Source organism: Micropterus dolomieu, linkage group LG14 (genome assembly GCF_021292245.1).
Source record: "Micropterus dolomieu isolate WLL.071019.BEF.003 ecotype Adirondacks linkage group LG14, ASM2129224v1, whole genome shotgun sequence".
NCBI lineage: Eukaryota > Metazoa > Chordata > Actinopteri > Centrarchiformes > Centrarchidae > Micropterus > Micropterus dolomieu.
In genome coordinates this window covers 17,651,978-17,677,013 of record NC_060163.1, presented here as the reverse complement: position 1 = coordinate 17,677,013, position 25,036 = coordinate 17,651,978, and the positions used below count along the sequence as shown (strand labels likewise).

Sequence of the window (25,036 nt, the reverse complement as noted above, 5' to 3'; positions counted from 1 at the left end):
AAGTATTGACACATCTCCATCATCCTTTATCTTCTATTTTAATAAAATCTATATTTAATGTATTGAACTTTCATATGATTTTCATTCCCTATATACATTTCTCGATGAACGAGTTCAGAGCAATCCCACCTCACAGTGAAATCATAAAGATGGATTGCACTCAGATCTGCAGCACGCTTCCACCCTGATAAACCGGAATTTACCACTCAGGGTACTAAACTGGTAATGCACCATGAAAGATAACAGAAATCTAGAAATGAGCCTCATGATTGTTTTTACTTTTGTGTGAACCTCCCCAACCACCAGTCTGACAGATGCAGCAGGGTCATCCAGTTTAGTGGTTTTCTCCAAGTTTTCCCTAACAATAAAAGAAGAATTTGGTTTAGACCGCAGACCTGTGATGTCTATCAGCACAGGTCACTGTCTGAGGGCAAGTGGAGCCCTTGGCAAGACAAGTGGATCATCGCTTTCCCTCAACACATCATCAACAGGACACCCTCTCCTGCCCTGACTCATTCCTGGCATTTCTCAGGTTCTCTTTTGTAGGTAGCACATGTGACAGAAGTTGAAGTATGAAATGACATTATGCTGTTGGTCAAAATGTTTGATATTTTTATATTATAATGCAAGTGTCAAAGTCCTATCAGTGTTAAAACACTCCAATTCCATTTAAAATAATCAAGCAAAACATACATGAAACAATGACATATTTAACAATAGCCAGAAAAGAGAAGAAAGGTTTTCACAAACACTACTTACAAGAAAGAAAAACTGTTGGAATAGAAAGAAATGACAGGAAACAACATAATGGTACACTGGATGCCAGCAGATAACCCAAATGTGATAAAGGCTTCATACGCAGAGGGAACCATTCCAAGGTGGACTTAGGTTGACCTGGACACCAAAAACAGGAGAGAACAGATCTAATCAACTCAGGAGCAACACCATGTGTAGTTTCTGCAGGTGCAGAGAGCCAAACTAACTCTGCACGGTTTCGCAGAGTTTGAACTACTAGAAAATATTTGTGACATATGGTGTGATCTTCTAATTTAGGTGTTTATCACACTTGAATCAACAATGGTAAGAAGTAATTTTCTCTAAAGTCTCAATTGTGTGACAAATGGGAACGTTTTGTTTTCGACATTACAAACATTTAAAAAAACAAAAGTATTCTAGCTCTTGGCCAAACATTGATTTATCAATGCCACGTTTAACTGGAAGTCCGTATACCCTTAATGCATGAATATTATCTGCCAAGTGAGATTATAGTTATTTTAAATAACAGTGTGTCTGAACTATTTTAACAGTAAATTCATTGTTTCACAAATTTTTCCTCAAACTATAAACTTGAACATTCACTTGTCCCAAGATTTTCTTATGTAGACAAAAATCTATTGGTGTTGGACTGCTTGTCTGACAAAACAAGCAATTTGAAGATGTCCCTTTGGGCTCAAACTTATTTTATTAATTTTTACACTGTATAGAATAATCAATCAAAAACAAAAGAACAGATTAACCAATTAAGAAAGTATTGCTAGTTGCAGCCCTAACTGATAATGTGTCCTTTAAAATGCCAACTTGTTGCTTAACTGTATGATATTCATCATAGGGCTTTAGAGGCAGTCAAACCTGCAGTGACCAGAAAAACACAAATAAAATTGTGAAAAATTGAACAGTTGTCTTCAGTTACATACTATGGTTTTGCTATTGATTTCACCCTTGCTGATATACATGAAGAAACATGGAATAAGACACATTTCAATATAGTACAAGCCAATACAACAAACAGCCTCAAAAATGACAAGACTGCCTTAGCGTCAAAAGAAAGTTTCTAATTTCACAAAAGGTGATATTTATATACAGAATCCATTATAGTGGATTGCATTACAATGTACAGCCTATTTGTCTTGTCACCAAGTGTATATTTATGACAGCATAGACAACTGATGGGACGATTGTCAAGTTTGTATCTTTCAACTGTCGGATATTGAAAAGTGGATGGGCAGAGATACAGATCAGTATATGCTGCAGCTGGACGTGCTCTTTGTAAATGCAGCTGCTCACGGATTCAGTGGGTAGCAATCTGTCCCGCTGTGGACACATGAGGTGAGGGAGACTCACTTGGGCTTGGTCTCGGCATCTGTGACTTGGCGGATGAAGATGGCGTCCTCCGGGTGGTTGATGTCTCCCTTCTCGTGCATGTAGGAGGCGGCAATTGCAAGCATGGTGCCGTCGTTATTGAAGGCCAGCGAGGCGATGCTGGTCGGGTACCTGTGGAACTGACACAGGCGCTTCTTGTTGAACGGGTCCCAGATGTTCACAAAGCCGTCTGAGCCACCTGGGGGAAGCAGGGGATCAAGGTCAACCTCAAAAGTTCCTCATGCCACCATGGCAGCTTAAGGTCATAGGAAAATGTATGAGCTTTATAAGAAGAAATTATGGAAACAGACTAAATGTAGCAAGAAATACTTGTGTCAAGTATTATTCTAGCCAATCCTACCTGTGGCAAAGGTGTTATGAACACCGTGAAATGAGATGGCATTGACAGGGTAAACATGCTCGATTCCATCCTCCTTCAGCCTGTGGCACTTGAAGGCGTACTTCTTCTTCTGAACCTCCTGGCTTGGGTCCAGGTACTCCACAGCTACACGTCCCTCGATTGAACTCAACACATAGCCCTGGAGCAGACACAGAAAATATAAAGTTACTAACCAACCTTTTCACATTAACACTGGAATCTGTATCTGAAACATGATGCTCTATTTGGAGTAAATTATCTGTCAAGTTTGAGCTGTTGTCTTTCAGCAGTACAGTGTACACTTTAATAAAAAGTCGATTCTACTTTAAAGTGTACCTGTTTGTTGGGGAAGGCTCTAATGCAGCGAGTCTGATACTTGAGACTGGACTCTCTTCTTTGCTGTACGTAGCCCATGTTCCTCAAATCCCACACAAGGACTCGTCTTCCAGCTGTGCCAACGATCAGCCTATCTCCAGCCACAGAGAGGGTATACACCTTTCAAAGACCACAAGTATGAGACAAGGAGATACTAACAATGCCAAACGTCCTCCTTGATACCAAAGCAGACACATGCAACAATAAATGACACAATAAAGTAACATCTTCTTCACCAAAGTAATAAACAGCTATGTGACAGTAAATTACCAAATTCACAAGGAATTAATTTTCTTATACATTAAGACTAAAACAGTTTCTTTAATGGTCAACTCTTTATGCACCAGTGGTGTTCCTGAATATTCCACAACATAAATCAAAAAAGTTTATTTTCCATTGCCTCATATCCTACTGGTTTACACTTTTGAATTGTCTTTGTAAGTTATGTTAACATCTTGTTTCTTTAAGAAATGCATCACATTAACAAGGCATCTAAAAATGACAGGTCATTGTGACTTTAAAATCATCTCATTGTGGTTTAGAAATTAAAACTAAGAAGCTAGTAGGCTGTCAGTTGTTAAAATGTTCCCGCAAGACAGTCCCTCATAAAATCCTGCACACATTTACTGCAATCTGTATTTACTTTACCTTTTCAGGCTGAGTAAAGGTGCCAGCATTGCAGGGAGTCCTTGGGTCCCAAAGCCGAACTGATCTGTCCCAGCTACCCGTGACCATGACATTAACCTCTGGGCAGTATTCCACACAACGAATGGGGGCATCATGTGATCCAACTATTGTATCTGTTTAAGCATAATATTAAACAGCACCATAAATAAAAACACATACAGCAAATTAATGGCATAGTTATGAAGGTTTAAGTGATACAACCTTAAGCCTTTTATTAGTGCTTTGCATGCTTCTGACATACCTTGGTCTGTGTTCAAATCATGAGTTTTTAGTTGTGCATCTAAACCTCCACTCCAAGAATGTGTTGGGTCCTAAAAGTAAAACGGCATTATCATCAGTGTGTGCAAGACTTCAATAAGGGATCTACACAAATATAATAATCTGTTACGTACATAAAAAGCGCAGTCAAGAACTGGAGCTGAGTGCTGGTACTTCATCCGCATGGTGTTGCTAATGACATCATAGAGACGGACAGTGCAGTCCCAGGAGGAAACCAGCAGACACTGGGTTGTGCTGGGGCTGAACTTGACAGCAGAGATGCTGTCCTCTGGTCCCTGGTTCAACTTGTACTCATTTGAGCCGGTCATCTGCAAAAAAAAGTAATAATAATTAAAGTCTGAAATTGAGACTATGTAGAGCTCCAAGGTGACTTTAATGAGATCCAATGGACACCTAAATGACACATTTAAATAAAAAAAACAACCAAAAATAAACCTATATATATTGGTGGAGCAAAAACATAACAAGCTTAAAATCCACAATCTAGTTCAACACCACTACAGACTATAGCTCTAAAAATGTCCAAAGCTTAATGTACACCAGTCTGACACGGCTAAAACACAACATTAACATAATATGCTTCACAAAAGTAACAATTGTTAGATACATTACACTGAACTCACAGTTACTGCTATTGTGTTCATTCCCTGTATATAACTGAATCCAAAACCAGATGATCTGAAACTAAACCACTGCTGCAACAGACAAAACAAAATGTCGTCTCTTAAGTTCAGGATTCTTGGATGCTAAATGTAAGTGAGCATTCAATTACTGTGACTTGTTAGATTAAATACACAACCTTTAGATTTGTCATTATAAAAGGTCAGGTTTGAAGTAACAGCGGGTGGCTCTTTTTCCAAAACCTTACAAGACATCATTAGTTAACGTTACATTACTTTACTGAGACTAATAAAATAATTTCTTTCTGAAAGCAATTACGTTACGTTTAAATATCACTGGGAGTGGGCTATTGGCATGAACTTACACGTTACTGGTGGATCAATGGCTTTCCTGTTGTTAGCCTAGCCTAGCCTAGCTCAGCGACAGTGGTTGTGAATGTACGTTAGCCAAGTAGTCCCACCGAGTACTTACTTCCACGCTATTTAGCGGTGTTTTCTGTTACGAGAGCTCGTGGAAAATTCACTTTACTATGTTGGTTTTTGATCGCATTTGTTCTTCTCTCACAGTCAACACGAATTGTACCGTTACATCCAGCAATTACACCAAGCCCACATCTACTGCCACCACCGGGGATTGCTAACGCTAACTTAGTAACGGCTTTACCACGTATGCTAAAGTACAAGCCCTGGTTTTAGCCGTTTAACTATACTTACCGCTGCAGTTCGGTGTTCTTCAATCGCGGGTCTGGGTCTTTTCTTTAACTAGACTAATTATTGTCTTGGTTTGAAATTAAATCTAAAATATATAACGTGGAAATGCTATAAAGCAATGTGGCTGCCTGAAGCTAGCTCCTTTAGGAAACCTGCCGTTGCTCGAGAAGACTGATTGGTTAAGACGAATGTTCAAATTCCCGCCTGTGTTCTGATTGGTTGATTTGACCTCAACGGATATTTCCGTTGCCTCAGCACAGATCACATGACATAGGACTGCACTCTTTCTCTTTCTCTCTCTGCCTCTCGCTCTCTGACATATAGGCTGCCTAAGATTTTCCGAGTATGAATAACTGTAATTTTTAGATGGATACAATGCAATACAATATCCTTATTATATATATATATTATAAACATTATAATTCCCCATACTATAAACAGAAAATTAACCTACAGCGGAACTGTAATTGATAAGAATCTTACAATAGGCTAGGAATAGGCCTATCAATGTGATTTTTATCTCTGTGTAGCCTTTCTTCATATTTTTTTTTGTGATTTGAGGAGAACGTTGCCCAAATAGGTCTAGTCTAATAGAATGATGGCAACAAGTCACAGCCTAATTCAGTCTTCTTCTCAGACGCCAACAGCAAAGAAAAATAGGCTACCTCAGCCTTCAACCTTGACATAATATCAAGATCGTTAAAATGTGTGAAAAATTTAGGACAAACAGTGGCTCCTGTAGGCTACTAATACTTTTAATTTTTAAATGAATGAATGTTTAATGGAATTTTAATTGTGAATCTTAACATACATTAATCTTAATGTAGCGTTTGTTTGGGTATAATCTATTGACATCTGCACAGTTATCGGTTATTTAAGACATTTAATAAATAATAACAAATAGTTCTACAGCAAAAGATCAAAGTGTCCTTGAGTAATATTCAAAATATTCTGTAGTCCTAAAAAACTTCACAAAATTCCAGAATAATGGTTCCTCAAATGCTGTTTAAAAGTAGGGTTTACCGTCGCTCCAAATTTTTCAGATCAGATTTTAAAAAGATGGCCATCATTAATTAACTATTAAAATAGTCCAATTTCAAGTTTTTATTTTAGAGAGCATTAAAATCACTGTAGACCCTCAACGTGCCTTGCCTAGTCTATATAGGCTATATATCGAATCACTCCAACCTCATGAATATTTGAAAACCAAGATCTTTATGTCTTAAATTAATTATCTTTTTTTTTCATGTACATCACAATTGTATTAAGAATAGATACATTTCATTTTGGAACGAACTCTTTACTGAGTGTAAGATCATTTAATATACATAATTTTAATAACAATATCAGAGAAAAAAAACATAGCAACACAAAAACAGAGGCTATTTTGTCTCTTTCATGGCTTTAAAATTACGGTAAAACATTGCGTCATAAAAACAATTGCCTATCACCTGCAGTTACTGGGGGATATTCTTTAAGGATGACATGATTGTCCTCACTATTACAAAGAGAAAAAGGTGTGATTTGTTTCCTGTAAAAGCTAACTTTAGGTGACAAAGGCTGGTAACCATGTGAAGCAAACAGTATTGCACAAAACTGACACAAACCTCGGTAAAATACATATGGACAGTCAACCCTTAAAACAAGCTCTTTTTTTTTTTCAAATTAAATAGCCTACATTAAAATATATTCAGCCACCTTTGATCATGTAACTATTTTACCAATAATAATAATAATAATAATAATAATAATAATAATAATTTTAAAATTTGAGAATGTCCCATCTGTAACACCAATTAGATCCATATGGACAATGTGTCATGCTCTAGAGGCTTAAACAGGATAAAGGACAATATGCTAACAATAGACGAATAATAACAATAATAATAATAATAATAATAATAATAATAATAATAACTTGACCTATGTGTCCCTTGAATCTACAAAATATACAAAAATGTAGTGTTTTTTCCAATGAATGTCACTCTCATTTAAAAACATATGTACAGCGCATAATCACAGTCAGTGTTAAACAGGCCTCAGCAGTGGGACCGGGTGGGAATAGTACATGTGGTGGGGGAAAGCCAGGAGTGACTGGCTGCCCGGTGAGTTTGCTGCGGGGCCCCCGGCCGTTTCTGTGGCTCCGTTCTCGTGGTAAAGTATGGGAACCCGCACAATCCTCTGCGCCGCCGCGTGGCTCAGGTTGGCTGCCTCCAGCTCCGCGGCCAGCTGCCTTTTCCACTTATTCCTCCGGTTCTGAAACCAGATTTTCACCTGCGTCTCTGTCAGGTGCAGGGACGCGGCCAGGCCTGCCCTCTCCGAGCTGCTCAGGTAGCGCTTTATGTCGAAGGTGGACTCCAGCTGGAAGACCTGACTCCTGGAAAACACCGTGCGCGTCTTCTTCTTCCGACAGGGCTTCCTCTCGGAGTCCAACTCGTCCGTTTTTCTCCTCCAGTCGTCCTCCTGGTCTATTTCCTTCTTTGGTTCTTCCGAGTCACTGTCATCCAGCGCGATATCGTCGTCGGCGCTTTCCTCTTTGGCATCTTGGTCACCTTTTTGGAGATCCGGGGAACGCCTGTCCGGTGCCGGCGATGCTTCCCTCAGGTTGGCCTTCTCAGACCCTGCAGGGGGAAACAATACATCAATTTGATCCTCTGAGCCTTTACCTTTAAACTTGTGGTCTGCAATTGTGAAATAGGCCTATGCGATTTTTCCTTTTGTTAAAATGTTGATGTTTAATAGAGAGTTTAGGGACATAATTCCATACAATTCAGGGAATAGGCTCTGTTTTAAATCCCACATTAATCAAATGGTATCAGTTCGAAATAACAGGCCTTTTGCTGTTACATGAATCTAAAATCAGATTTTTCCAGACCAAAACACTAGGCTACATTTCCTTTATCTGCTAGTGAAGTTTGAATAATATTTACCTCCAGTCCTCAGATGAGTCCCGAGCGTGTATGGGTACCACCAGGTTGACGCTCTCTCCAAATACTGTGCTGATAGTCCAATTCTCTGTGTGGGCAACTCAAATCGAGGGAAAGACAAGTCACCGAGCCGAGAGAAGAAGCTGCCTTCAAACACACCTTTGGACGAGCCGAGGACGCTTTTCGGCTTTGTGGGCTTGTCTTCAATGTTCAGCAGGTTCTTTATGGAGAACGGCGACTCTTTCGCAGGTTGGCGAGTCTCTTGCGCATCAGAGTCTGCCATCACCGTTTACTGTCCGATGTGGATCACCATTAAAACCTATCGAAGGATATAAACACCTGAAAACTATTGTCTTTTACAGTCTATGTTAAAAGCATAGGCAACGAGAAAAAGAAAGAGAGAGAGAGAGAAGAAAGGAACAGGAAGTCACCCGAAGCTGCGTCCAGCTCCTGAGGATGATCAAAGTGAGAGCGCCGAGATCACTGCGTCAAACATGCGCAGGATTGTAGTGATGAAATAAAGAATGGCATCCGAGTTAAAACGCGCTCGGTCTCTGCTATTGGGCAGGTACAATAGCAAATGGGATTTGAGATGAAACCGCGAGGGGCTGTGACGAGAATAGATTCCAAAGAAAAAGGCCGCGCAAGCGTTTTGCCTTCGGGCTCACAGTACGCACCCACTTATCATCCAATTAGATTAAAGAGGAAAATGTCTAAGGGGTCTTTTGGGGGCGTGCACGAGCCACAATCACCTGTCACTAAATTGAATAAACGGTCCACGGATTATCACACCTCAACATGGAGCTGTTAACTGCTTGGCCTTGGCAAATTACGCATTTTTTTACGCATTAATAAGACACCGAAACTTAAACTTAAAAAATTGTCTTTATTTATTTAAAGCACATGAAAGACAGATTACCATATGGATGTTTAACACTGTGACCTGCTGAGGATCAACTAGTCATTCATCCATTGTATCAAATATTCAAATAGCCTATCCTCTGTTGCACCTGTGTGCAACAGGAAAGCAATATGCACTGTGCCTTTCTCCTGGACCGGAGCTCATTGTATTCATTGTAATTTTATTAGTCAGGAAGTGCTGCAGGCAGACATCAAATTGAATGCTTACCATAGTGATAAAGACCTTTCAAATCAGCTTTGTACAAAAGCCTGCAAACCCACAGGGGCACCAGGTGATCTAATGCGTGACGATGACACACCAAGTCTTGTTTCTGTCACATATTACAATAACATATACCAGTTGCTCAGTTGCAGCCAATTGCATTTGTATGAGCCATTCATCTGATCAAGTGTGATCAGATTAGATGATAATTAGCAGGAGAAAATGAACAGAGACACAAAATGAACAGGAGGGAGATTGAGTTTACATTTGTAAGCAGTCAAACAGTTTTTCTTTTAAGATTGGAGCAACTGAAACTTGAGATTTCTGAATGCTGGATTTTTGAATCTGACAACTAGCCTCTGGAATGTGTTTTGCCAAAAGACAATGCATATGTCACTTAGAAAGTCCTAAAGAAGACACACAAAAATAATTTCTGTCTGGGCCTATGATGAAAAATAACCAACTGTATACACAGCTTTTGGATATAGATGTTTTGCATTTATGTGTGAGTTTTGGGTTCAGACTTATTAGGCCAAACATGAAAAATAATGTAGAAAAAAAACACGAGATTCATCATTTAAACCAAACTTGAAGCAGATGCAGAGAACTAATCAAATAAATTGAATTTGCTCAACCTACAAACATGCAGCCTGTCCTTTCAGCTCATGGAGCGCTCTCCAGCTCTAAAGGACAACACTGTGTTTTGTGAAAAGCTACTTGAATCCTTGCATAATTAGAGGTCTCATAGCTGTGTTAAAGATGGGGGCGGAGAAGGAGGCTAGTTGAACTGCCTTTGCCAATGCAAAGTGAAAAGCAGATCGCTGTGTTTTCATCAGATTATGCTCATTAAACAGGGGCTTACACAATAGACAGAACAAGTCAGAGTGGATCAGAGGGGAAAACAAAGGACACTCAATCAATGATGCAAACAAAGGCTTGTTTCCCCTTTTCACTCTAGTCGTTTTAGTAATTTTGGAAATGTCTGGGCAAACGTGGAGCTGATCTTATTAGTGACATTTTGTTCTCGGTCTGTCATGTTCATTCCAAAAGTGATACGAAAGCGTCTTATCCTCAGGTTTATCAGATTCAGGGCAAGGTTTAAAGTATAGAGGTATCTAATTGCATCACACATAATAGACTCCACTGTCAGATTATTAGTTCTGTCAGTTGGTCATTGTTTGTCTGACAGACATCTCAGAAACATACAAACAACACTGAATTTTTACAGTGTTGAATTTTTCAGCTGAATCTAACTTCTCATGTAAACAAGATTTCAAATAGCAATAGCAAATAGCTGTTGTGTCTGATCTGCTGTCAACAGGTGACACTGAATATTCATCAGAAATTAAGTTAAGTAAATAAAATCTTACAGGTAATTCTCCTCATGATAGAAAATTAGCTTAGACAACAATATCGGGTTTTACCATATTCAGAATAATAGAATGCAACTTTTATTTAAATTTTTTTTATTTTTACCAACTGTTGGAGAATGATTTGTCAACACAAAGTATCTTTACATGTGTGGTTTTCTTTTATAGACCAGCCTAGCTTTTCTCTGCTCATTCCTCTACCATTTCTGTGTATAGTGTTAGATACGTGGTTTTCAGGGCATCAAAGATAAAGAAAGCTTTGTTGTTTGCTTCTAAAATAAAGTGTAATCAATTTATTGAAATATAACATAAATGAATGTATGAAAACAGTGTAATCAATTAACTTCAGTCCTCTACATATTTGGCATCAACACTGCCGCACTCTACCATCATTATGAATCATTAAGACTTTTTCCTTGCCCGTTAATAAATATAGTTTAATACTGTCAGTGATCTGGGGCCTTGCAAGACACACATTCACATGGGGGCATTATTGGTAATGGCTATTACTGGTCTGTATACTTGGAGACAGCTTGTCCATGCTGTGTAAAACCTCATTTTACATTTAGGCCATGGAAATGTAATCAATCGCACCTGAAAATGTATCAGTGAGTCAATTATGCGAGGCAGCCTCTTCTCATCTGAAGCACCAGCATAATTAAATTGATATAAAATATCATTAGAGGTGACAGGCTGTTAAAAGATGTGGTAATTGACTGCTCTTTCAGCAAGAAGCTGCCTCAGCTCGGACGTCTGTTGCCAAACTGGAGAATGCTGCCATCTAGTGATGGAACGGAGCGATGCCTCAATCACACCAAAGTAACATGGTCGATTTGCAATGCAGCATACTTCACATTTATTAATATTCTTTGCCAGAGTTATTGACAGATAACTCTTTACAGATAATTTCAATGTCAATGACGTGAAATCACTTCCCAGATAAGGAGCTGTACAGTATCTATGGAGCATATTAGTGAGAGAACTTTTACAATCCACCTGTTCTAGAGCCAAGAAAACACACTTTACATTATTGATGTCAGTCATAGCAGACCTTCTGAAGGCACTGAAACAGTCGCAGAAAATACCAAATCAATATCTTTCAAAAATTCATTCTCATATTGCAACATATGGAGCAGTAATGTTATTCTGCCCTGATTGATCACCATATCTTAGTAAGCAGAAGAGGACAGAAATGGATATGGGTGAAGTGGTAGAGCTCTACACATGACAAACTTATTCCTAGACTTTTGGAAAGTTTTGATAGAAAAAAAACAAACAATATCATTAACAACAACATCAGTAACATCAGTAGTGGGAACTACTTAACAAGAGGAAAAGTTGGTGATATTGAGGACACACACGTGAAACTGGTTGAAATGGTTTCAGTAGTCATAGTCCTTATCGATGAACTTGGCCATAGTGGACAGCTGGACGTTTGTCGTGCCCTCATAAATGGTACCTGCACATCAAGACAAAACAAAGCATTAGAACGAATTCCTGCTCGAACAAAACAAGGTCAATTTTGTCAAATTCCCCTGCACAGCACACAAATCTGCAGCTTTCACTTTTAGGAGACAAGGGGGCTTTATTATGTAGCTCACTCTGCCGGTGCTCCAGCTGGAGCCGCGGAGAGCTGAAATGGTAGTGATGAAAGGAAAAGCGACATTTTGCCCTGGCAGCTTCCTTGGCTGTGTGTAGGTATAATCACACTCTGAGAGGTCAGACGGGGGGAATTCCTGCAGAGTCCGATTACAGCCACTGCTATCAGCCCTTCTCTCCACACCCCGCTCTGGTCCAATCACAAACAGCTATACCTGACCTTCCTGCAGCCCTTCCCACACTGTAGCTTCAGCTGCGGCTACATTAACAGCCTCTAATCTAAACAACAATTTAGCAAACACTCTGCAAACACAAGTCAACATTTGTCCAGTCATGCTCACCAATTTTACAATCTCTGTAGTATTTCTCTATGGGGTAGTCTTTAGTAAAGCCTACCCCTCCCATCCATTCGATGCATTTAGATGTGGTTAGAGTTGCAATCTGAGGAAGACAAAACATAACAGATGTTATAATGACTTTAATTCAACCAGGAAAATACTCCACTGAGACTGAAAATATATTTTTCTACAGGAATTCTTGGAGCAGTAACACACAGAATAGAGAAAAGATATTACAAAACCAGTGTTTCCCACAGAATGACAGTGCAACTGTGGCAGGAAGGGAGGTTATTTCTTATTTCACCATTTTAAATTCTACTTTATTCTCCACCTTATTTTAGTGTTTACTCACTACGGGACTCTGGTCAGCTTGCTTTTTCACCTTCAGTTCTCTTTTCCCCACATTCACCCACCCCCACACCTCTATGGCCTGTGCTACGAAGCGAGGTAACTGGCTTATCCAGGCAACTTCAGGAGTAACTTTGTGACGTCGGGTGTAACTTCCTGATTAACCCGTACTACCAAAGGTGGATAGGTGTTAACCAAGGTCTGTTGCCATGGCAATTTACGCTGCATCTCTAAACTGCTCTGAGCAGGTTATGTTCATGGTTAACTCGAGGCTTATATGTGGACTACACACCACACATAGTGTTGTGGGCTAAACCCACAGCTAAACCTGATTGTGAAGTCCAATATAATTTCCCACTGAATGCATAATACACGGCAGAGGTATGTGTGTGATGTTGCAGCCTTGCAAAGTGAAGCGATGTGGTTCCTTGAAAAAAACAACACTGAGAGTTTCTCTCATAAATGTATGAATATAATGTCAGGGAATATTCAGGTTATTAACTTGTAGATTTATGATTATTAGTTTCTCGTAAATCTACCACATTAATATTGGAAATTATTTTCCCCTCTCCCCAGGCTCCATGTTTTTTATTTATTACAATGGACATAATGTGCAGTTGTACCTTTACATCTTAATCATATTACACACAAATGAAGCGTCCATAAAATACAAAATAGAGTATTAGCCTACTATAAGAACAATGTGAAGATAATTACAAATTTACTCAATGCAATTACAAAAAGCCTCCCTAGCTTTGTCGGCCGCCACAATATTAGATTAATATTAGATTAACATGTCTTTAAACTGTTCATATCCTGACACAATCAACGTGCATTCTTCTAGGGAAAATACGGAGCATGCGCCGTTGCGAAAGAACTCTGCCTGCACGGCCACCCAGTCAACACCAACTCTTACATCTTATTCACCGTCATAGTACCATAGTACTCTCTCTCCCTGTATGTGTTTGCTTCGGTGATTTTCTTCATCAGCAGTACGTTTTATAAAGTCAGAAAGACACAGAACTTGACTTTTGGATTTCTCCACCTGCAATTCCATTTTTACGGCAGCAGGTGTACCACATGTAGAGGAGGCTTTTTAATGACATAGCCTATCGAAACGTTTGAAACCAGTGTGGTACTGAAAGACATCTGCATTGGTGTGTTCACTGTTGCTGTGAAATATCTACTGTGTCCGCGGTGTAATGTAACACCAGATAACATCATGGGTGTCCCGCCCAAATAAAGTCTTTATGTGGGAAACCCTGTATAACACAGACTTATGGGGACGTTAATATACATGGGTGTCCCGCCCAAATAAAGTCTTTATGTGGGAAACCCTGTATAACACAGACTTATACAGTAGATCAATTATGAAAAAAGTAACCAAGGTCCAACAACACAGTTGAGGTCAGAGGAATAATGCTAAATTAATAAAACACCTGAGTGCTATAACAAGGAAAAAAATCCTACTAAATAATATACATAAAATGTATAAAAACAGAACAGAAACCATTATGATCACAATACAGTATATCCTACAAATACACACATACAATCCCAAAACCCCCCGCAACACCATCCTTGTATTGAGCTGTCATCAATGAATGAGGAAGCTCACCTCTGCGTTGAAGTATTTAGCCATGCATGCCTCCTTAATGAAAGGTCTCCCAGCTTCCTTCAGACGAGCAGCGTTGTATGTCAACAGCCGACCAGCTTCAATCTGTGTTGCTACGTGGGCTATTTGGTGCTGCATGCCCTGGAATACAAAGAGTAACATAATAACACCACCACAAACACCACTGAATATGCCAGCCTCCAGAATAATGTCAATAAACACAAACATGTTATCTAAAAGGGAATGAAATCTATTTCGGATCTACCTGGAAGTCAAAGATACGTTTTCCAAACTGCACCCTCTGTCTGGTGTAAGGAATAGTGTGGTCAAAGCAACCTTGCGCCAGCCCAAGCATCTAAAACACACACAGAAAAAGTTAGCACATGCAACATTTCAATTTATACACTTTGTAAAGTTGAGTAGAGCCCATTAAGCTTGTTTAAAATCATTTACTTTAAAATGTCTCATGGTTTTTACCTGAGCTGCAATTCCAATTCTGCCCTCATTCAACATTCCGATGGCGTACTTGTACCCATGACCGATCTGTCCCAAAATGTTCTTCTCAGGTATCTACGACGGAGAGCACAAAGTTACTAAAAGTCGCAGTATGCATTTCTTTCACATCGGTCTGGTACAGTACGAGGCGTTTGGAGGTACCTTGACATTGTCAAAGTTGAGTGGGCAGGTGGAGGACGCGCGCAGGCCGAGCTTGTTCTCCTTCTTGCAAATCTCCAGCCCCTCCGTGTCCCGGTCCACAATGAAGCAGGTGATGCCTCTGTATCCCTGTCAATCAACAGTCACTTTGTCTTTATATTTGCACACATTTCTGTAAGAGTATTAAAAGCATCTGTGTCAACACGGTGTCAAAAGTGGAATGAAACTAAGCACATTTACTCAAGTACTGTACTTAAGTAAAGTTATTTTGAGTTACTTGTACTTTACTTGAGTAAATCCATTTTATGCTACTTTATACTTTTTACTCCACTACATTTATTTGATAGTTTTAATTACTAGTTACTTTGCCGATTCATATTATTAATATAAAAATATAAATCCACTAATAAATGATGATGTATTATTATCGATTAAGCTACCTATCAGTAAGTCAAGTAATTAAAATTAGCCCCACTTTTACCAGCTACAACATTAAAGTGACGTCCACATTAATTCCTCATAATAAAGTAATATATTATTATTATTATTATTATTATGAAATGGGCCATTCTGCTTTTAGTACTTTAAGTATATTTTGATGCCAATACTTTTGTAATTTTTCCAGTACCATCATACCCTAACGGTATTTTTACACTAATATTTTTACTTTTACTTTTAAGTAAAATAACCAAATACTTTGTTCACTATAGGGTTTTATGAAAATAAAATCAGTACAATCCAATCCAATATGTCTGTGATAAAAACTACTTGTGAGGACCTTAAATGTTTAGCTTTTGTTGAGACTGAGTTAGAAAGGTCTTGAATTAACTTCATAATATTTCCTGTGTCTATCAATTTTTTTTATGTTGCATATTTAGGGTATTTGACAGCTGAATCGCATTTAAGCAAATCAGATGTTACTGTTCATTACACACCTTCTTTTTGATGCAAGAGGATGAGATCAGGTATTTCTACATAAAGATCTTCCTACAGTACAATACAATAAATAACTGTCGACAACAAGCAACAAGAATAGTAGGATGAACAGTTACTCACAACGGAGGGATCCACATTGGCCATCACGAGGAAGACACCTGCATGCTCCGCATTGCTGATCCACATCTTGGATCCATTGATGACGTAATAGTCCTTATGTTTTTCAGCACGTGTCTTCAGAGCAAAGGCATCACTTCCCGCCTCTGCTTCAGAGAGGCAGAAGCTTCCAATCTGTGTGACATGTCACAATTGTTCAGATTATGTGGTTGGTTCTCTAACAACATCTTTCTGTCAGGGCTGTCTTCCTCTCCAGAAAGCAGCTTTTGATCTATGCCACAATGACAATGTAGTGTTTGTTTACCATGTCAGTAGACAGCCGGCTGAGGTACTGCTCTTTCTGAGCTGGCGTACCCAGTTTGGCAAACAGTGTGTTGATCAGTGTGTTTTGAATGTCGCAAAGCACAGCCACGGAGGGGTCCACCTTTGCCAGCTCCTCAATGACCAGAATGGAGGAGAAGAATGAGGCACCTGTGCCACCGTACTCTGGGTCAATCTCAATGCCCATGAGCTGTAAAGAGTCAATATTAGTCACTGGATAGAAGAAAAAGAAAAAACTGACACTGACTTAATTGCTTTAACACTTGTGTTAAATCACAATTAAATTAATCAACTAGTACATACACCCTGTTCAAAGAGAGATTTGATCACTTCATCGTCCATGGCAGAATTTTCATCCATCTTCGACACCAACGGAGCAATGCGCTCTTGTGCATATTTTTTCACTGTCAAACAACAAGACAGATGTTTAGTGTCGGTGAGGAATTCGTGCAACACACACGTGCTGCAAGATTCACAGCTCACCCGCGTCCCTCATCATGCTCTCCTCCTCTGAATATGTCTGAAGGGGAGGAAAGGAGACCACCCCAGCTGCCTGGCCTGAAGCCACATCTGGGGCAAGTCTGCTGGACACGCTCCTCCATCCAGCCTGGCATGCCCCCCAAGGTCGAGATATCTGTCTGCAAGACTAGAACCGGGGCAGACAACAATGTGAAATATCTATCTGCGTGTATGGGTACATGCACAGTTTTAATAAGACTACTAGGTTGTCATGTCGGCCATCACTCAACACTAACAATAAAGTTAAATTGATCAATTAGACGTCTATTTCGCTGCTCAGCTAAGTTACTGTTCGTTTGTGCTCTCAAGTTAGCATTAGCCGTCTTTTAGCTAGTAACGTCACATCAGCAGTATCCTGCCAGGTTAGGTAATTCAAGGATAAAGATATGATTGATATTAAAACCGGTGCAAAACCCTGCAAATGTAAACAACTACGTTCATAGTTTTCAGCCTCACCTTTGAGAAAACTCTGACCAACGGCGCAGCCATGATTTCTTATAAAATGTTTACATGTGATGCTGCCTTCAAGTGCCCCTTTGCACGTGTCAGACATTCGAGTTTATGGTGTGTCTCAGCGTTAATGATAAAACTATTCAGTTAGCAGTTATTGTACAGAATTTTTTATACTTAATTATAGACGGTGCTATATGGTGATTACGTGAAAGGGACAAACTAGGGCAAACCGGATAACATAGGAAAATCTACCACTTATTTAAGAGACTTTCATGAGACTCGTTTGTACGTGCGAAAACGATAAACCCTTTTTTCCCTGACTGTACACGAAGGCAACAGTTGCGTTTGTGGGGACACGGAACACAGACGTATAAGAAAAACGGAAGCGTTCACTTGGTAACAGTTCTATCCGGATCATTTTCCCCAGGGCTCAATTTTCACACTTCTCTATGCTTAGCGATAATGTCACTTCGGCGCTGAAAGGTAAGCTATGGACTGTGTTGAGCATGGTGTCAGATATTCGGGTTAATTTTTATGAAATTTGTGTCGAGCTCGCTAACGTAGCCATTAAGCTACGTCAACGTTAGCTAACGTTACTATAGGTTATCGGCAGTCACATGTGAAAACAGAGTTGTCACACGTCTGCCTATCGACTCATCTCTGGATCTTTTCAGGTTAAACACAGAAGAAGGAAGATGGAGGACATAAAGACCGAGCCTGTGGATTTTGTGAGGGAATTTCAAGAATACCTAACACAGCAAACTCAGCATGTCAACATGATCTCGGGCTCTGTTTGCGGAGAAAAAGAATCAGGGGAGCCGTTTCACACCGGTGGGAAGTGTATACAATTAAAGATTACTGCAGTACGTCTTTGATAAGTAAAGAGTTAAATCTTAAAGTCACTGCTTTGGTTTCAGCTGCGCCCAGGAGTGAGCAGAATGGTCTGGACCCTCCGTCTGTGGAGGTGAGCCTGTCAATGGAGGACGGGTCAGACGTACAGATGGACGGGCTGGAGAGGACCTGCGATGGAAAGTACAAGTGCAGCTACTGCAGCTATGCCAACAAGGGCATGGCTCGTTTAATAGAGCACATCCGCATCCACACAGGTCAGTGTTTCCACTTTGTTCACTCACTAAGCCAGCACCATGTCCAAAAACATCTGCAATTAATCCAGACACACTTACTTAGGAACTGTAGATATATACCAATGTCTCTAAAGACAATGGCCCTCACCCATTAAGTTCAAGGTGAAACAACATCCTTTTCATAATCAGATATTATGCTATTATTGTACATGTCAGCTACATGTCAGTTTTCTCCAATAATGGATACAGTAATACCACTGAACTCTCACATACTACACAGACCCCAGATTCTGACATTATCATATGCAAAATCCTGCCCAAATCTGATTTCTAGCTGAATTTTTAGAAGCATTCAAAAACAGAACAGAGATGTGCAGAAGCTAATTAATTCCCCCAAACCATCACAAGTTAAACTGGTATGTCAGTGTTTTGATCATTTGTTATCTGTCAAAAATTGTATCCTAGGATTTTATACCGTTAATCATAGCAAGCAATTCTAAAAATTCTAAATTAACAAGTCACATTTATGTCGATTCTTGAGAATGTCTGAAAATGTCAGTTTTAGCTTGATATACAGTGATGACTTGACTTACATTAACTGGACAATTGGGGATGAAATATTTAATGAATAACATTTTGCTATCTCTTTGACTATATCATATATAATTCTTTGTGCAACACACATACCACATTGTACTTACTATCTCACCATGGTTTACTCTCTCACAGTAAAATTCATCAGGTAATAAATAAATAATAAATAAATAAATCAGGTAATATCAACATTATAACTGCAATTATGTCCTCTTCTGATTGTCACCCAGGCGAAAAGCCTCACCGCTGCCAGCTGTGCTCATTTGCCTCGGCATACGAGCGCCACTTGGAAGCCCACATGCGCTCACACACAGGAGAGAAGCCGTACAAGTGTGACCTCTGCACCTTCCGCTGTAGCGACCGCAGCAACCTGTCGCATCACCGCCGCCGACGCCACAAGCTACTGCCCACCAGAGTCGTCCGCTCGCCTTTCTCCAACAAGAGAATGTTGGGCTCCTTGCAGAAGAGGACCGGCTCGCTGGGCTTCAGCAGGCGGCTGCTCCTCAACTTCAACCCTAACTCCATGGTTTTGCCAAAGACGGATTATCTGAACGACTTGTCTCACAAGATCCACCACCATTTGAACAGTAGTGAGTATAAGAACCTTCCCAAGGGAGATGAGAACGACAGTCGCAACAGAGCTGCTAATGGTTTGACTTTTAATAACCCACTGGACCAGCTGTCTACACTTGCTGGCCAGTTGGCCGACCTTCACCCCGAGTCTCAGACTCCTCCATCCCCAGACAGGGAGTCCTTAATAGACGAGAAGCCCATCCTCATACAACAGGTTTCTAGTGAACACGATGCATCGTGTTCAAACGGAGTGCAGACTTCACCACCTAAAAAAGAATCCCCCACCTCAGGACACGGGAGTTGCAGTCCTGTTCCCGGCCTCGTCTTTGAGAACACCATGAACACTCTTACTGCGAGTGTAAGCAACAGCCAGCCGAGCACACCCGCCCCTGCCCTGACCGCATCAGACCAACAGCTCTTACATAGGTGCCAGCATTGTCATATTCACTTTCTGGATAATATCCTCTACACCATTCACATGGGCTGCCACGGCTACGAACATCCATTCCAGTGCAACATCTGTGGTCACATGTGCGTAGACCGGTACGATTTTGCATGCCATTTTGCCCGTGGACAACATAAGTGATTCCTTGCAACATGGATGCATATATTCTCGTGTTTTCAATATATTGCTTGTACAGCATCTAAAATGGTGACACTGATTTACATTTTAAATAACTGTTATATACAGTTTTACTATTCCTTTTTTATTTAATGCTCACTAACTGCACTATATTGTTGCCTTACTGCAGTTCTAAATTGCTCCTTACTTTGAGCTTTTCATATTAGTTTTGGATTGTTGCATTCAAACGGTGGACAAAACAACAGAAACATCTTGCAATACAGCAGCTCTGCAGCAAAAACACAAAATGAAGCTCACAAAGTTTCATTTCAACTCGCCCTAGATTCGGTATTTGGTAGGCCATTGTGACCACTATCCCTTTTTGCCAATGCAGCCACTTGCGTTTGGCATATTATCATGATTTTAGGGACTCGCCATGTCTCATTATTTTGTAGTGAGTCAGCAGGATTTTACTTACAGGCAGCTATATATGTGACATGTTTAATAAAACAGCAATTAACAGTATTTAACACCAAACATTATGAGCTTCACCAGCTCAGTATTCATTGGGGCTGTTACAAGTGTAATTTTGCCCACCATCTGTAAATCGCTTGTTTGTTTTTTTTTTTAACAATATCTTTATTGGATTTAAATTTTCCAAAAAGACATACATGAACGAATAACAGCAGAGAGGTGTCTAAAAGGGTACAGACGTACCCTTACACTCATACACCGTCAGAACAAATTTTTCATATTGTACACACTTGCTCCATACAACTGTACCCACAAGACAAAACTGAAACATGGCGGTCCGGGGGCCTCCTCAATGAAGGCACATAATCATGAGTCCACAGAAGACATTAACATATAGTCCAGAGAGCAGGAGAAGAAGAAACTGGATCGTGCAAAGGGTGCACCTATACTGCCCGTCCATCAGGCGCGACAAATCATTGTCCTTCATATATGATGAAACGACCCCATACATTCTGAAATACCTCCTGTCTGTCCTTAAGAGTGTAAGAATTAAGGTAAACAAGAAGTTAATTCCCTAAACCACACAGTGATAGCAGGTTTACCAAAGTTTTTCCATGTTAAAGCTATTGTCCTTTTCGCTTGTAGGTCTAATTATACACCAACCTTTTCCGTCACCTGGACACATGCTCGCTGTGAGAAATGCAAGTGGGATGTTCAGGCTGACAGCCCAATCAGCACATTATTCTGTTTAAAGCAAGTGTGTGTTCAGCCATACTTATAATCATGCTCTGATATTTATTTATTTATACCTCACTCCATAGACTGCAGAAGGTGTCAACCAAATCAATCAGTAATATTTTAGATAGATTTCAATATTGTTTTTGTTACTAATCTATACGCATAAAACAATTTTCTACAATTATTTATCATTATTGTCTTGCATAGTTTTTGGTAGTGTAGCCTATGTACCAATTTTTTGTACAAAATCTAATTTCACTGTAGCCACTTCTCATATATACACATATATATAGTAGCAGATATTGAGACACTGTAAAGATCCCTGTGACTATAAATGTGTAGTCATTTTAATTAGTAGCTTTGGTTTGAGACTGTGTACGGTAGATGGCCACGTGTTTCGATGTATCTTGAGTTTGACGATTACCAGATAACATTAAAGAAACATTTTCTTTTCTTCACTTGGTGCCACAATGGTTCACAAACTGAGGAGCAGGTGATAAGCAAAAGTACATTTTATTTACACTGAATTAAATAGAGCACATTCACTGGTGACTTTTGACACGATTAAATCTGACTTTGTGAAAATTTAATAAAACATTCAAGTCATTTATTTTCATTCATGATTCTCAACAGGATTTCGTTTTTCTCATGGTCAAAAACGTTCATTGCTGTTTTCACCACACGCTCTACATTAATGTCCTCTTCTTGAGTGAAAGGGACTTCCTGAAGCAGCTGCCTCCGCAGGCTGTGAAGAAATGTTGCTTTGGATTCATTTAGCTGAGCAGCCAAAGACCTCATGTGCTCAGGGGGTATTTGGTTGTCTAGAGTTAAGGTGACAAAATTATCATTATGCTGGGCTGCAAAAGACAAACTGAGTAAAATGTCAAAATGTGTAGTATTAATGAAGCTCACACAGCTGACCTCTGGCTGTCTTCATGGCTTCAGAGATGAGGCGTCGACAGGCCTGGTCGGCCTGGTGAACCACACTAGTGGCACATTTTAGGCGGTCAGCCTCCTGCAACAGTATCAGACCACAACACAAATAACTTCTCCACTTCTGCAGGTACATATTTAAAAATCCACCAACAGATTTGACAGGAGCTATGTTGACACACCGTTTGTTCTGTGTTGTCCTGAACCGGGCTCAGCGGGTTGCTCAGTGCAGAGGTGATCAACTCCATGACCCTCTGGCTGAGGACAAGCCATACAGGAGGAGAAATTCACAGAGGCTACAAATGAATACTTGATGATGACTATGTTTGTGAATTTTGGTAATAAGCATTAATAACTGCTCTATTCTGCGGCCTTACATGTCACATTTGGCCAAATTGTCTGTGGTGTTGAGTGAAATGCTGTTTGTTTCCCATGAGTTCTTCTGTGGATTTGGAGGCTCCAAACGCTTCACCATCTCCAGTATCACCTCAGTGGGAATTGGTTCAGACCTGCTCTGGTTTCTGCTGATGCAGGATTCCAGATCACACTGCAGATACACCTGACAGAAACCCAGAGAATCTAAAAAAAAGACAACTGATAAATTAATTCAACCAAAGGTAAACTATTTAAAATGCACACAAGTGGTTTTGCACGTTTTATACCATAGTGTATCACAAGTTTTCACTCTGATATCTTGTCATACAGGCAACCACCATGCAGTATTTTTTCAGCATATTGAAAAACCGAATGTACTTGTAATGTGCTTGGGATCAGTAATTAAGCATTGTAAACATTTACTTGGCATTCAAATTTAGCAACATTATGTTCTTGTGTTGCAAGACAGTGGTTTTCACAGTATTCACTGGTTCATTCGGGGACTTGCAGGAGGCTTCAATATTGCCAGATTTAAAGGTTTTGGAGTATGAAATCATTATAAAAGCTTATAGTATGCCTTAAAAATTGCAAGCAGATATCCAAATTTTGCATCATTTGTACTTAAAGTATTAAACACGCAAACTACCAGTGTTGTCATTTATGAACAAGTTAGTGGCCTATGCTGTAGGAAATAGAGTGCTTACACTTTCTTGCAAGTTGGTACACTTCATATCTCATGCTTGGATAGTAGAAATTGTCATCCAGTAGAAAAATTTGTGGTATGCAGTCAGCGTGAGAGTGGCGCAGAACTTCAGGCTGCCGTAGAGTTTGAATACACTGTTCCCACGCAGCCCTGTTGATCTGGCAGCGGCTCGGCAGCTCGGCCAAAACTTGAGGTTTCACCAAGAACTGCTCGATGCACCGCAAAACTGCTTGTCTATGTGACTTCCATTCAGTGTGCTAGAAATAGAAAAAAAGTCCTCCGATCAATAAAACCTTTTTTATGCATGCTGAAAATATGAAACTAAATTTACATTGCTATGGCACAAGACACACAAACCCAAATTATTCTTTACCCTTTTTTCTTTTTACAATTGTTTGGGCTATAAAATGCCTAAAAGAAAAATGCCTTCACAAGTTCCCAGAGCCTGACATACAAATAATAATCGTGAGAAACTGCAACCAGTAAATTGCAAAAACTAGATATTTTTCTTCTTAAATAACTTAAACGATTAATCGATTTTTAAAATTAATCACTTTAACGCTGCTTATTGTGGTTTACCCTCAATCTGCCCTGTATCATCGCTTATGATATCCCTAAATAATAATAATACAACGTTGCATTTTGCTGAAATGCTATTCTCACAATACAGTTATACTCTTAATAGCGCAAATCCTTGAGACATTAACATTGTACTTGTAGTTTGTAATTCAATATTACTGTTTTATGGAAAGTCCACTTTTAAATCGTGCTATTCTCACGTTTCTAGTTTTGGATACGGTGTTGGTGCTGCCACTAGATAGAGGCAGTATGACCAATTCAAATCCCGAACTCGCAGTAAAAATCTGCCAATTTAGTTCAACTGTATTTACCATTTCTTGCAGTTTGACACCGTCCTCCACCACTTTGGTCTGAAAGGCATGCTCCGGGATAAGGTTGTCATACGGCACCAAACTGGCTCTCCATCCTTGCTGTGCAGCGGTGCTGAGGACCTTGTGGGCCAGCGTGGACTTCCCAGCCGCAGGCAGCCCGCAGAGGACAAACAGGCAGGCCGGAGCCCAGCCGACACCTCCAGCTTCCTCTGCTGCCATGTGCTACCAGAGAGCCGCTTTAAAACCCGGCTTTTTACATGGTGTTATAGCCATAAGGTATTCTGCACAGTGGTTGCAGTTTACAACTAACTTCCTGCATCATGCCACGTCAGGTCAAAAACGTAAAGGATCATGTAACTTCCGGCCATGAATCTTTCAAAATAAAAGGCCACAAAGAGAAACAAGGTGGGGGAAGGGTCTTCTTTACTGAACGCTGGTCGAAAGAGGCCATTTGTTGCACAGGCCTGAGGCTGAGGCTCTGTGAGCTAAATAAATGTTTGCAGATTATGGGAAAACGTCTAATTGGTTTATGCAAATGTGTTAGCCATGAGACAGTCCAACCTGTTTTTTTTCCTTAACTGTAGGATATGTAACACAGG

General features: G+C 39.9%; 5 protein-coding genes across 6 annotated transcripts; 1 reads left to right on the top strand and 4 right to left on the bottom strand.

The window, feature by feature from the left end:
* Positions 1–589: 589 nt before the first annotated feature.
* On the bottom strand, positions 590–5,371 carry bub3 (BUB3 mitotic checkpoint protein). Its single transcript, XM_046069657.1, has 8 exons — positions 5,194–5,371; positions 3,973–4,167; positions 3,822–3,891; positions 3,542–3,693; positions 2,855–3,013; positions 2,501–2,678; positions 2,122–2,338; positions 590–894 (listed from the first exon to the last, which is right to left on the bottom strand). The coding sequence occupies exons 2-8, from the start codon at positions 4,165–4,167 to the stop codon at positions 885–887; spliced, it is 981 nt and encodes a 326-aa protein (XP_045925613.1). The 5' UTR covers positions 5,194–5,371; the 3' UTR covers positions 590–884.
* Positions 5,372–7,140: 1,769 nt separating this feature from the next.
* hmx3b (H6 family homeobox 3b) lies at positions 7,141–8,400 on the bottom strand. Its single transcript, XM_046069574.1, has 2 exons — positions 8,121–8,400; positions 7,141–7,811 (listed from the first exon to the last, which is right to left on the bottom strand). The coding sequence occupies exons 1-2, from the start codon at positions 8,398–8,400 to the stop codon at positions 7,219–7,221; spliced, it is 873 nt and encodes a 290-aa protein (XP_045925530.1). The 3' UTR covers positions 7,141–7,218.
* Positions 8,401–11,442: 3,042 nt separating this feature from the next.
* Positions 11,443–17,596, bottom strand: acadsb (acyl-CoA dehydrogenase short/branched chain). The gene is made up of 11 exons (XM_046069671.1): positions 17,514–17,596; positions 17,022–17,184; positions 16,842–16,942; positions 16,522–16,728; positions 16,221–16,391; positions 15,168–15,293; positions 14,988–15,080; positions 14,776–14,865; positions 14,514–14,651; positions 12,551–12,650; positions 11,443–12,069 (listed from the first exon to the last, which is right to left on the bottom strand). The coding sequence occupies exons 1-11, from the start codon at positions 17,544–17,546 to the stop codon at positions 11,993–11,995; spliced, it is 1,299 nt and encodes a 432-aa protein (XP_045925627.1). The 5' UTR covers positions 17,547–17,596; the 3' UTR covers positions 11,443–11,992.
* A 263-nt stretch (positions 17,597–17,859) lies between these two features.
* Positions 17,860–22,152, top strand: LOC123983335 (zinc finger protein Pegasus-like). The gene is made up of 4 exons (XM_046069560.1): positions 17,860–17,993; positions 18,185–18,341; positions 18,428–18,616; positions 19,420–22,152. Exons 2-4 carry the CDS (start codon positions 18,206–18,208, stop codon positions 20,346–20,348), a joined length of 1,254 nt encoding a protein of 417 aa, XP_045925516.1. The 5' UTR covers positions 17,860–17,993; positions 18,185–18,205; the 3' UTR covers positions 20,349–22,152.
* On the bottom strand, positions 22,031–24,769 carry LOC123983337 (L-seryl-tRNA(Sec) kinase). Of its 2 annotated transcripts, none has more exons than XM_046069561.1 (6): positions 24,438–24,769; positions 23,549–23,804; positions 22,847–23,048; positions 22,652–22,727; positions 22,449–22,551; positions 22,031–22,357 (listed from the first exon to the last, which is right to left on the bottom strand). In XM_046069561.1, the coding sequence occupies exons 1-6, from the start codon at positions 24,654–24,656 to the stop codon at positions 22,140–22,142; spliced, it is 1,074 nt and encodes a 357-aa protein (XP_045925517.1). In that variant the 5' UTR covers positions 24,657–24,769; the 3' UTR covers positions 22,031–22,139. The 2 variants fall into 2 exon arrangements, with proteins under 2 accessions (XP_045925517.1, XP_045925518.1); XM_046069562.1 differs by having other exon boundaries at positions 22,458–22,551.
* Positions 24,770–25,036: the final 267 nt, after the last annotated feature.